Here is a 13,982-nt window from a genome sequence, read left to right as displayed (position 1 = left end):
CGCTCCATGGCTTAGGGCCTGGTTATTTACGAGACCACCTTCTGCCACCGATAACCTCCCACCGGCCAATTCGCTCCCACAGAGAGGGCCTCCTCAGGGTGCTGTCGGTCAAGCAATGTCGACTGACGACCCCCAGGGGGAGAGCCTTCTCTGTGGGGGCACCCGCCCTCTGGAACGAGCTACCCCCAGGAATACGACTGATCCCGGACCTCCGGATCTTCCGTCGAGCTTTGAAGACCTTCCTATTTCAGCAAGCTGGGCTGGCTTAAAATTTTAATGGGTTATTTTAAGGGTAATGGGTTTTAATTTTTGGGAAGCCAATTCGATTTAATTCTGTTTTAAATTATTTTAAATTTTATATTGTATGTATTTTAATTTTGGCTGTTCACCGCCCTGAGTCCTTCGGGAGAAGGGCGGTATACAAATTTAAACAATAAATAAATAAATAAATTTCTATGGTTTGCTCGTCTAGCAATTCAAAAAATGTATGAGTTCATCTGTTCTTATAAACAGATCAAACTGGCACCAATAAAGGGGAATATCTGGTGCTCTCTATGCTTGGTTGTGTTCTTGCAGACATGTTATTACCCAGACTACCAGTAGATAACCTAGTTTGGATAATGAAATGTCTGCAAGAAAACAACCAAACTCAGAGATGACCAAGGACTCCTCAGACCAATCTGTATGTGTCCTGCAGCATTTACAGGGCCTCTGGATGTATATAAAATTAGCTCTTCCACTGACACCCATCTGCATAGTCGCTGACAGGAGCACACATCAGAATGATCTACGTCACAGCAATTGGAATGGAGAAAAATAATTGTTTCAATGCAATGCATATACTTGTCTATAAAAATGTGCTACGGGGATTGAGTCATTTTGTGAATGTGCAGGTATGGAAGCAAGACAAGCTATCCATTCATCTAAAAGATTGTCTGTTCAGTATTGATCTTGGATGGCAAAGAATCAGCAAAACAAACACGCTCCTCAGATCAAAGGACAATAAACATCTGCATGCCAGTCTAGTATGAGGATTCTGTGAAGAAAGACAGATTGCTAATCATAAACGGCAGCCAAAGAGAAACTGAACAAGAACACAGTTTTCAATGGCCTAATTTGCTTCAAATGTACAGAGATGAATTGAATAATGCCACGAAAAAAAACTCCTTTTGTGAGATCATGTTAAGAAATGGTTTGGGATTTCGACTAGAGTGGCTGGCTAGCCCAGCAAAGAGACAATCAGAATGTAGAATCGTCTCTCTCTTTGTGTCAAGGCTTGTGACCATATCCCATAAAAATCCAAATCATTTTTGCTGTTTAATATTACTAAATTTTCTTCTCATTTTCGGATGGAAGTTTTAAAGACAATATTCTTTCAGACAAGATTGTTACTTTGCAGCTGCGGAGCAATAGGCATGCTGACAATAAAAAGTAAACCCTCCCGATGTCTGCTATCTGAATAGATAATACATTTTTTCTTAGCAACAGCATGGAAATAGTTTGGTTGCCTCCCCCTTTTTCCAGAATGTTTTCAATCTAGCCCACCTAATATTTAAAATAACATCTCCGTGAGTAAGAATGGAAGTTAATTCTAAGTACTTTGTAGCCATAGCTACACTTTCTGGAACCTCATAATGATTAAGCTTCGGTCATTCCTCAACTTAACTCGCATCTGATGAAATGAGCTGCAGCTGATGAAAGCTTATGCCTTTTAATAAAACTTGTTAGTTGGAAAAGGTCCTGCCAGACTGATTTTCTCTCTCTCTCTCAAAGAAAGAAACAGGTATCTCTAAAAGACAACATATGGTTTTTGGTCATCAGTGCAGGGCAAAGCATAATGTCTATTGGGGTCTTTCAGAAATGCAGCCAATAATACATTGTAAACCTAATCTAAAAAAATGTGTACAACTACACATTTCTTTCCTTCCGTCGCGAGCTGAAGACGTGGCTCTTCCATCAACTCTACTGATCCATTTGGGGGTACACTGTCATAATTTTAAATTGTTTTTAATAGGGTCGCTGATTTTAATTTTATTTCATTGTGATTTGTATTGGAATTTGTCATTTTGTAAGCCGCCTTGAGTCCCCAGGGAGAAAGGCGGCATATAAATCGCAATAATAAATAAATAAATAAATAAATAAATAAATAAATAAATAAATAAACAAACAAACAAACTATTTAAAAACAACAACATACCTGCTCGAAATAATGCTCCTGCAGCATAATGCATGGCTAGGGCATGAATAAGTTGCCTGGCAGTTGTAAAAAGGGGTCCTCGTTCGAACACAGAAAAGGAGAGAGGAGTGTGATCCGAAGCAATATAGATCTTCAGCGAAGCATGGATGCTCACCAAGAGGTTTACTGGCTGGATGGCCAGCTTCCTTAACTTCACTGGATTGACTAAAGCGTTCGTGTGTTGCCTCACCTGTTCTGGCAGTGCCTGGCTAACAGTTAATGCTTTTGCAGAACGACAAACGCTTTTGCTGTCTGGAAGATAGGTCTCAAATAAAGTCTTAATGTAATACACAAAGGTGTCTTCCACATACAGCCTGGCTGGTTTCAATTCAAAATTGAGGTCATTTGCATGAAATAATAAATTCTGCTCTTTTGACAAAGTGATGCAAAGTTTTACAAATGCATTCTGGTTACATTCTTCCAGGTCTTTACTGGAAAGTGTAAGGTTATGGACTTTAGCCCACTGAACGTTTTCATTTTTTTCTCCCTGGCACAACACCACTGGAAAATGAAAATTGGACTTGTTGTAAAGCTGATTGTCCAGCTGAAAGTCTCCACAGTAGATCTGGAGGGTATAAAACTGCTGAAGGCCACTGGTGGTCTCTTCTTGAAATTTGTGAAAGAGAGGTCTAAGGTAGCTAGCAACTGGAACCATATTTAGATAAATGTAGTCTATTGTGAATCTCAGAAGTTCTGATGATACTTTAGGATTTGTGATGTCATCATATACTGTGAGGCTCAGCTGGTTAATAAACAACTTAAACACAAGGCTTTGCTCCTGGCTTCTGTATAAGAGAAAACAGCTTTGTAAAGATTCCTCCAGTTTCAAGTAAAAAAATAAAATGTATATGCAATTGTTATGAACTGAACTTGAGGCTCTGGTCAACTCATGCAAACAGATAACAATTGTATGTGCCAAGCTATACCTTTCCTACCCATTTAACATACATGAATACTTGAATTCTTAATGTAATGTTATGTTTAAACTTCCTTGCAACATTTTATGCACAGTAATTTTCAGTTGTATTTGTAATGTAGTGGCAAGTAAATCAGTGGAAAATATCCCCACATCTTGTTATATCTTGGGCTGTTTGACAAACCTCCATATACTAAGTATTTTCTTTTTGTTTTAGCTTTGTCTTTATAGTTTTTAAAATAATTATTACATAATAGGCTTATGATTGTTTTATATATCTACTGTTTTATTGAATTGTTGTGTACCATCTAGAGTCACTTTCCATGAGATGGGCAACCATATAAATTTGATTAATAAATAAACAATAAATAAATATGGATAGTTTCTATTATGGATCATTAATGTCACATTATGGAAGCAGCATTTTCCTGTGTTAAATCACCATCACTATTTTAAACTGATGATAGGCTGGCTTGATTCATAGTCTTAGCTAATCTTTGGCCAAGCTTAACTGCAAATGAACCAGTAAATACTGATACTTCATTTCATGGTGATTCCTAATTATAGGATCCTTTAAAACTACACAAACCAAGCCTGCAGTAAAATTTCTCTGCTCTCTTGATGCCAAATAATACAGTCAAGCACTCTGGCAGATATAAATAGGTGACATTATAAACCTCACAACAGAGATTTTGCAGTTTGGGGGCACCAAGGCAGTGCAGTAAAGATGATCAACTACAAAGTCTGTATTGGACCATTCTTCTGTCCTGCATCATGAATGAGAACTCCCACCGATCTCAATGGGAGTTATGTGCAAGAAAGGTTTGCTGATCTGGCCAATAAACTTGAAATGTGTGTCTTCCCTGAGTTTTGTTTATTATAACAGGCACTTCATGTTTATCCTTTGGTGACATGACCTCAGATGTTAAATTGTCATGCCTTACAATGATATACAAAATGTTAACATGTGGTCTAAACATACGCCACACATATGCTGTGTGACACCAGACAAAACAAATAGTTGTGCTAGTTTTAATAAGTCACTTCACACCTAGAGGGCTAAACAGCTACCCAGAACAATTTTTTTTCCGAGCAGTTTTAACATACCTGATCAAACTGTCTTGGTGTCCTGGCTTTCCTTCAGGTGCTAAAGTGATTATTACTGTTCCGCATTGATGAGCAATATCCACATAAAGGTAGCCAAACCCAGTTAAAAATACAATCTGCGAAAAATAAATAGTACTTAGAAATCTAACAAAAGTGGCTCTGCCTTGATTCATTAAAATTGACGCTGTTTGGAATTATTTACTCCAGAGTGACATCTATACAACTATAATGGAAACAAGTGTTTGAAAATGGCAATGTTTAGTAATATTCAGCATCAAACTAAATAAGAGACCTACAATGTTAGACAAAAATTGGAAATAATTCAAAAAGTGGATTCTCCAAAATTGAATGAAAATAAAGTCCAGAACATGAGGACTTTGTTTTTTAAATCCTCCCCCATATTTTATTGTTGAATTTGTCTTACTTAGATACATTATTCCAAAATTATGCACTCCAGATACTTCCAAGGCTTTCTCCAAACTATAAAAGCTTACAGTGTGTATGTTTTTTGCACAAATAAGGGGAGTTTATATCTCTATCCCCAATTACAAAAATATTAACAATTATCCCTGATGAGCATAACTCCTTGCTTGCATGCAGGCAATAATGATGCTTCGTTCAGATGTATCTTCATTCATCATATCCGTTGATACATTTTTGTTTCCCTTGCCCACAAAACACCACACTACAAGAACATGTATTCCCTCAGGAATGTTATGGCCTAGACAGCAAAAGGTAGTCCTCAACTTATGATATTACCAGGAATGAAGGTCATAAGTCATGCCAATTGTGAATATTAATGTGCCTGATTTAATGACATTTTTATGGTGGTTATTAAGTGAACACAGCAGTTGTAAAGCAAATGCCACAGTTGTTCAGTGAACCCATTTTTTTGCGTTAGGCAGGTTTTGCCAGAAACTGGAAGTAAACACCAATTTTTGCTTTAAAAAGTCATAAATCGTGGTTATATGACCACAGAATGCTGTAAAGAGCTATAAATGCAGGCCTATTGCCAAGCACCCAAAATGCGATCATGTGACTACAAGGGTCAACTGGCCGTTAAAACTTTGAAACCAAGTCATAAGTACCCTTTTGGGGGTCCATCGTAATTTTTAATGGTTGCTAAGCAACCGGTGTCAAGGACTAATTGTATGTTAAAAGTTATGTACCTGAAACATCTTACACCATAAAGAGAAAAAGTTCACTTGAACATTATTTATTTATTTGATTTTTATCCTATCTTTATTATTTTATAAGTAACTCAAGGTGGCAAAATACCTTCCTCCTTCCTCCTCCTATTTTCCCCACAACAACAGCACCGTAACGCACATTGGGCTGAGAGAGAATAACTGGACGAAAGTCACCCAGCTGGCTTTCATGCCTAAGGCAAGAACTCACAGTCTCCTAGTTTCTAGGCCAGCACCTTAACCAGTAGGCCAAACTGGCTGTCCCACTAGGCCAATTAATTAATACTTAATAGTAATAAGTGTTCATCCTTCTTAAAAGACTTCTTTCCTCAAAATGCTTCCTGACATAGCATGAAATCTCCTGCAGGAGGGCATAACTTCTCTGAGTTTTGTATTTGGCTGTAGAAGCATCCTGAGAGACATCTCTGGTTAAACGATTCTTCTAGCTCGACTTGCTGGGAGCATGTGCCCCTCACTGCTCAGCTATGCAGCTCCTTACAACTCTGGCTGCTGACACATCGCTACATGTGATTCCACCCCACAGCAGGCCACCTTCTCCAATCCCACAAAATGAAAACTGCTCCAGGTTATCAGATGTTCAAGTTTAGAATATGATCTAAAAATCCAAAAATATCTAAAGAAGGAAGACAAAAAGTAAACCAAAAGAGATATCAAATGGGAGAATCCCGTTATCACTTTTGTAAAAAAAAAAAAAAAAAGAATACTGAGGAAGCACTTTCTGAAATAGAAGAGATAATGACTGTTTCTAAGAAAATATAAATAACAGTTAGAGTTAATTCATCCTCTTCATGGATTACTGCCTTGTCGTGGCGAAGGGGCTTCCGTAGCTCAATGAAGCTATGAGCTATGCCATGCAGGGCCACCCAAGACAGACAGGTCATAGCAGAGAGTTCTGACAAAACGTGATCCACTGGAGAAGGAAATGGCAACCCATTCCAATATCTGCCATGAAAACCCCATGAACAATGCCAAAAGGAAAAAAGTTATGACGCCGGAAGATGAGCCCCTCAGATTGGAAGGTGTCCAATGTGCTACTGGGGAAGAGCAGAGGGCTAGTACTAGTAGCACCAGAAAGAGTGAAGCGACTGGGCCAAAGCCGAAAGGACGCTCAGCTGTGGATGCATCTGGAGGTGAAAGGAAAGTCCGATGCTGTATAGATTTTTTTCTCCATAGGAACCTGGAATGTAAGATCCATGAATCAAGGCAAGCTGGATGTGATCAAACAAGAGATAACAAGACTAAACACCGACATCTTAGGAATCAGCGAACTAAAATGAACAGGAATGGGTAAATTTAATTCAGATGACCATCAAGTATACTACTGCGGGCAAGAATCCCTCAGAAGAAATGGAGTAGCCTTCATAATCAATAAAAGAGTAGGAAAAGCAATACTGGGATACAATCCCCAAAATGACAGAATGATCTCAGTTCGAATCCAAGACAAACCATTCAATATCACAGTAGTCCAAGTCTATGCCCCAACCACTGGTGCTGAAGAGGATGAAATTGACCGGTTCTATGAAGCACCTTATAGATTAACACCAAAAAGTTATGTCCTTATCATCATGGGGGATTGGAATGCTAAAGTAGGAAGCCAAAAGATAACTGGAATAACAGGCAAGTTTGGCCCAGGAGTACAAAATGAAGCAGGGCACAGGCTGATAGAATTCTGTCAAGATAATACGATGATCATAGCAAACACTCTTTTCCAACAACCCAAGAGACGACTCTACACATGAACATCACCAGACAGTCAACACAGAAATCAGATTGACTATGTGCTCTGCAGCCAAAGATGGAGAAGTTCCATACAGTCAATAAAAACAAGACCAGGAGCTGACTATGGCTCAGATCATGAGCTTCTCGTTGCAAAATTTAGGCTTAAATTAAAGAAAGTAGGGAAAAGCACTAGACCACTCAGGTATGAACTAAATCATATCCCTGATCAATATACAGTAGAGGTGACAAATAGATTTAAGGAATTAGATGTGATAGACAGAGTGCCTGAAGAACTATGGACAGAGGTTCGCAACATTGTACAAGAGATAGCAACTAAAACCATCCCAAAGAAAAAGAAAGGCAAGAAAGCAAAATGATTGTCTGAGGAAGCTTTGCAAATAGCTGAGAAAAGAAGGGAAGCAAAAGGCAAGGGAGAAAGAGAAAGATACACCCAACTGAATGCAGAAATCCAGAGAATAGCTAGAAGAGATAAGAATGCCTTCTTAAATGAACAGTGCAAAGAAATAGAAGAAAACAATAGAATAGGGAGGACCAGAGATCTCTTCAAGAAAATTGGAGATATGAACGGAATGTTTCATGCAAAGATGGGCATGATAAAGGATCAAAATGGCAGGGACGTAACAGAGGCAGAAGAGATTAAGAAGAGGTGGCAAAATTACACAGAAGACCTATACAAGAACGAGCTTAACATCCCTGTTAACCATGATGGGGTGGTCACTGACTTCGAGACAGACATCCTAGAATGTGAAGTCAAATGGGCCTTAGGAAATCTGAGCAACAACAAAGCTAGTGGAGGAGAGAATATTCCAGCTGAGCTATTCAAAATCGTAAAAGACGATGCAGTAAAAGTGCTACACTTAATTTGCCAGCAAATTTGGAAAACTCAACAGTGGCCACAGGGCTAGATGAATCAAAAGTTGGAATAAAGATTGCCGGGAGAAACATTAACAACCTCAGATATGCAGATGATACCATTCTAATGGCAGAAAGCGAAGAGAAACTAAAGAGCCTCTTGATGTGGGTGAAGAAGGAGAGTGCAAAAGTTAGCTTGAAACTCCACATTAAGAAAACTAAGATCATGGCATCTGGCCCTCTCACTTCCTTGCAAATAGATGGGGAAGAAATGGAGGTAGTGACAGATTATATTTTCCTGGGCTCCAAGATCACCGCAGATGGGGACTGCAGCCAAGAAATTAAAAGACACTTGTTCCTGGGGAGGAAAGCTATGGTAAATCTAGGCAGCATACTAAAAAGCAGAGACATCACCCTGCCAACAAAAGTGCATATAGTCAAGGCTATGGTTTTCCAGTTGCAATGTACGGCTGTGAAAGCTGGACCATAAGAAAGACTGAGCGACAAAGAATTGCGGCCTTTGAACTATGGTGCTGGAGAAGCTTCCTGTGAGTTCCTTGGACTGCAAGGTGATCAAACCGGTCAGTCCTAGAGGAGATCAACCTTGATTGCTCTTTAGAAGGCCAGATCCTGAAGATGAAACTCAAATATTTTGGCCACCTAATGAGAGGGAAGGACTCACTGAAGAAGAGCCTAATGCTGGGAAAGATTGAGGGCAAAAGAAGAAGGGGACAACAGAGAATGAGGTGGCTGGATGGAGTCACTGAAGCACTAGGTGTGAGCTTAAATGGACTCCAGAGGATGGTAGAGGACAGGAAGGCTTGGAGGAATGTTGTCCATGGTGTCTCAATGGGTCGGAGACGACTTTGCAACTAACAACAAAGAGTTAATTCATAGGATCCATCTTCCCTCCATAAGAATAATTGTCTACACTGGCTTTTAACTTCTAGCAAAGGCAGAGCATTTGGCTAAACATTTGCATGAAAGTATACTCAGCCATATTGAAAGACATGGTGAAAGAGCCTTGGTGGCGCAGCAGACTAAAGTGCTGTTAAGTAACACCAGCTGCCTGCAATAACTGCAAGTTCAAATCTCACCAGGCTCAAGGTTGACTCAGCCTTCCATCCTTTCGAGGTAGGTAAAATGAGGACCCGGATTGTGGGGGCAATCAGCTGACTTTGTATTTAAAAAAAAGAATACCGCTTAGAGGGGGCCGAAAGCCCTACTAAGCAGGTATATACAAAAAGTATGAAGGCTATTGCTTAATGCATTGTAAGTCGCCCTGAGTCTCCGGAGAAGGGCGGCATATAAATTGAACCAATAAATAAATAAATAAATAGTTGTATATTCACTTCTAAGAACTACCACTTGTAAGCCACTTCTAAGAATTACCTATTAAAACACTGTGCCAGCTAATGATCTGATACTATATTGTGATGCATTTATTTCTTTCTCTGATTCAGAGGTTCTCCAGTCCAAATAATTCCAGTATGGATGCACAAGAATTTACCCAACTCAATAAAGAATCATCTTTTGCTTTTTGAAAATTATATTATTAATTTTTAAATTCATAGATTTATAAAAATAAACGTTTACATATTACATATTAATTACATTTTATTAATTAATAAAAATTACATATATAAACTGAAAAGTGCTGATATTAATTTGTCCAGAGCAAGGCCTGTGCTACTTATTTAACTATATCACCAAGCCTCTGGTCTACGCAGACATCTATATTCCCACCAGTATCAAAACCTCATTGCTTCTGAGGCAGGTAAAAACCCTGAAATATGCTAACATAACCAGGGGAATGGGAAAGGGAAGCTTTTCTCAAATGTAGCCATGTTATTAAAAGCTTGATAAATTACTATTTTTGTTTCTAGGTTACACTTATCTTGGCTTACCAATGTTATTAGTGGACACAGCACTCTTCTGAAACATGAAATAACATCTTGCTGAATTATTTCTTTGAAGATTTCCCGATGGCAATTAATTCCTCAGGTCAAATAAACATAGCAGAGGAAGCCATACTATTTAGTTTCTTAGATTTACAGACATTTGCGTTCATTAAGTATGCTTTTAAACTTGCATTGTGAAAAGTGGGTTTTTTTTTTTTTTTTTTGCCCTTGCAACTCCTGCCTGTTTCTGAACGCTTTGGAATCTGAGCCAAAGTTGGGTTTGATAGCAAATGGCAGATGGGAATTTCAGTTAGTATCTACTGAGTTTTCTTACAAGAAGAAAGAGCACTTAAATTAATGGCTCAACTGAAAGAGCAAACAGCTTGTGATCCTATGATATCAGAGTTGCTTTCATTTTTGTGCCAAAATTACAACCAGAACGAACCAATTCTAATGCAAAGGAATTGTAAGTTCTGCGTTTCTGAGAAAGGATTATATACTTGATAGCACATTTTTTCAATATTCTGATTTCAAGATAGAGTTCCATTTGGCAAATAAGTTTTTAACTAATGTAACCAAAAGCTCTTTGAACTTTAATACATCACCAAGAAAATGAAACCTGCAGAAAAAGCAGTGGAAGCCGATGCTCTCAGGATAAAAGCATCTACATCATTAAAAATGTGAACTTTCACTGTGGAAACCCAGACATAGACTGAAAGTGGCATCATTTCTCTGACTACAGGTTGCCATTGAGAAAATCCATTCCCCAACCAATCCCACACCACAATCCCAGACAACGCAGGAGAAGACCAAGGGAAGAGATAATATTTCTTCTTTTGGTAGCAATTCTATGATCCAAGTGTTTGTTCAGCAATAAACAGTATTTATTGATTTTTATTTTTTAGCGTAACCTGGGAAAAATATAGCATTTGCTGATAATAATCCTTTGGTAGTGTTGTGTTTATCATTCCTCTCACCTCCCTATAAGTTTTCCTTATTATATTTTCTCATTCCTTTTATCTCTTCACTAGCAACATTTGGTTTGGAAAATCCTTGGCCAGGATTCCTTTCCTCTTTAAATCTATTGCTCTATAAACTTCATATATATTCATGGTGCAAGTAAATAATACAAGGTTTCAGCAAAGCAAGCTCTGCCACTGTTAAATGTTTAAAATGAAAGTAATCACCAATGTGGGAGCTAATGTTTGCTCTTAAAAAGTTAAAGTGATACTCTTATCCAGCCTTTATCTCTCCCCAACAGACTTTGGATAGGAACATTGATTTGAGGCAGAAAAATGATACCATTCCACAATCTTTTGCTGGTTCTATTTTAAATATGGTTAAAAGGCACCAAAAAGCATGCGTTTTTAATTGTTATAAGATAATCTTAGCTTCTAACACTGAACCCAAAACAAAAAATGTTTCTGAACAATGGAAAGCACATGTTGATTGATGGAATTGAAAAATGAAATCAAGAATAAAATGTAAAAAGAATATTCAGTTTTTAAAAGCCAGAAAAAGATTGTATTTCTATCCTCACAATAACACAACTGCCCTCAAATCAGTAAGGTATTATGAAGTGATTCTGCTTTATTTTTGAAACTGAAGAAATATTTATATATATGGCTCGGCTAAGGTAGAGGAATCACTAAACACAATAGAAAAAACAATTATTTAAGAAAGGATCATTTAGAATCTCTTGGGAGGATCAAAACGTTAGTCTCTCTCCTTTTCATAGTAGATATTTCTTGCGTTTTAAAAATAAAATAGAAGAGTGTCATAAAATTAGCACACCTATCTAGACTGAGCAAAAAAATCCTACTTCCTGCTACAAGGAAATGCATTCAGGCCCTTTATTTGTAATTAACTCCTGTTTTTAACTTGTACATATTATTTGTTATTTTTTTTTTTTTTTATTGAAAAGGTTTTCAAATACAAATTTTTCCCCCTTTTTCCCCCCCCTCCCCCCCCTCCCTAACCCCCCCTCCCCCACCCTTCCCCCCTGTGACTTCTTCGTAACAAAAAAAAACCCTAATTCATAACAGATTACTTACTCCCTCCTCAAAATACTGACCTTTACTTACTAAAAGTATTATAAATCCCCCTTTATCCATACATTTCAGAAAAGAAGAAGAGAAAAAAAAAACAAAACAAAAAAAAACAAACACATTATACTATAACTATTATAAAATAACTCTAATTTAGCATAATAGTGTTTTATATCTATGCATTATTGCAACAATTCAAAACCACCTTCCACTTTAAAACTATACAATAAGTCCTACTTTAATAACATTTCAAAGCGGGCTCCCCATAAAATCTAATTTAACATTTATTCCACTCTATCCATTTCCTCCACTCCCCTAAATGTATCACTTAAAAATCCCTTTTCTTAAACTAATCAGTCTGTAGCTAGCTTATTCACCCACTGTCTTACAAATTTACCATACACAACAATTCTTGATATCTTTAATTCACTGCCCACACTACTTAAAAATATATATATATATATATTCCATTATATCTAAATAAAAAAAAGAAAAGACAATAACTTTAAATTTATAGTCCATATAATATCTTCTTGAAGTCTTTCCACTGGATTGTTAAAACCAACATCCATAATAGGGTGACATAGCTTGCGGATGCAACAGTTTATTCAAGATCTCCAATCATATCTGCCCCCATCAGTAGTAAACATCTTCTTATATATATAAAAGTAAAAACAACCACCCGAGTGACATTATAATTGTATTCCATATAATAATAATTGTGGGTTTCATCAGGATTATTAATTTCCATCATCGTATTGGGTAACAACCCGATCTTCTGCATGTCCCAATGTGATTCTCTTGCCTTATAATTCAAGATAATTATAATATATTTATCAACACAAAAAGAAGTTTCAAAATAGATAATTCAAAACCATCAATTTGAGGCTCTTTCCATGTCCCAAGATTACGGCAATGCAGAGATCTGCCACTATCCTCAGGATGATATTGACCAATATGTCGCCTCCTCTATGTTTTCACATAATCATTCATATTTTAAAATCACTGACTTCACTGTTGCTTGGGTTAGAAATTTCTATTTTTGTACAACCTATTTCTTTTTTTGTTTTCTTTTTGTGGGTTTGACCTCCATCCTAATTTTTTGTGTCTCGCATTTCTTTTTTATCCCTTGTATATCCTCTAATTGGTTTCCATGCTTGTCCTTGCCTTGATAAGTCATCACATTAAAATCAGATGGCACTTCTCTCAAATTTGTAGATAATCCAGCTGGGGTATCCGATAAATCCAAAGGCAATTTATCTGGTACAGTCTCTGTCTTTAGTTCCAGCTCCTTCTGCTTATCCTGTATTATATCTGAAGACGTTAAATTCATTTTCAACCTATTTTGATAAAATTCTTCCGCCCTTTCAACAGTATTTAACTGGTATCTTTCTCCTTGATATCTCAATATAATACCAACTGGGACGTCCCACCGGAATTGAATATTTCTCCTTTTTAACTCAGACACCAGAAAGCCAAATTTCTTCCTTTCCATTAATATCTTAGGTGGGAGTTCCTTGTAAATCCAAATCTTTCTTCCATACAATTGCAAATTAGAATTGAAGGAATTTTGCACAATTTTATTCCTAATTTCTTTATCTGAAAAATAGATTACCACATCTCTAGGCAATTGCCTTTGCTTGGCAGTCCAAGAGTTTATTCGATAAGCTCTGTCAGTCCTACAAAACACTTCCTCAGGTTGAATCTTTAAAATCCCAGCTAGAAATTCAGAAGATATTTTCCTTAAGTCATCTCTGTTATTTTCCTGCAAACCTCTAAGTCTTATTGCATATTCTGTGAAATTATATTGTATCTTTAGAACCTCTTTTTGAATCCTCTGTTCCAGATATTCTACATTACCAGACTTTTGGTCAGCATCCATTTTAAATTTTTCTTCTGAACTATAATCCTGAATATTTAACAAATCATTTTCAATTTTTTGAAATCTATTGTCCAATTTATCTTGAATTTCAT

General features: G+C 37.2%; 1 protein-coding gene across 2 annotated transcripts in view; it reads right to left on the bottom strand.

The window, feature by feature from the left end:
• Positions 1-13,982, bottom strand: part of VPS13B (vacuolar protein sorting 13 homolog B) — a 328,745-nt gene that overhangs the window by 20,498 nt on the left and 294,265 nt on the right. For both annotated transcript variants that reach the window (XM_034422515.2, XM_034422516.2), the window contains exons 55-56: positions 4,260-4,375; positions 2,198-3,021 (exon numbers count right to left, since the gene is read on the bottom strand). In XM_034422515.2, coding sequence (XP_034278406.2) covers positions 2,198-3,021; positions 4,260-4,375 — 940 coding nt within the window. The remainder of the gene's footprint in view (positions 1-2,197; positions 3,022-4,259; positions 4,376-13,982) is intronic.

This window comes from Pantherophis guttatus, chromosome 3 (assembly GCF_059756535.1).
Source record: "Pantherophis guttatus breed Tessera chromosome 3, ASM5975653v1, whole genome shotgun sequence".
Classification (NCBI taxonomy): Eukaryota; Metazoa; Chordata; class Lepidosauria; order Squamata; family Colubridae; genus Pantherophis; species Pantherophis guttatus.
The sequence above is the reverse complement of the archived record's forward strand: the minus strand, read 5'-3'. Positions and strand labels throughout refer to the sequence as shown.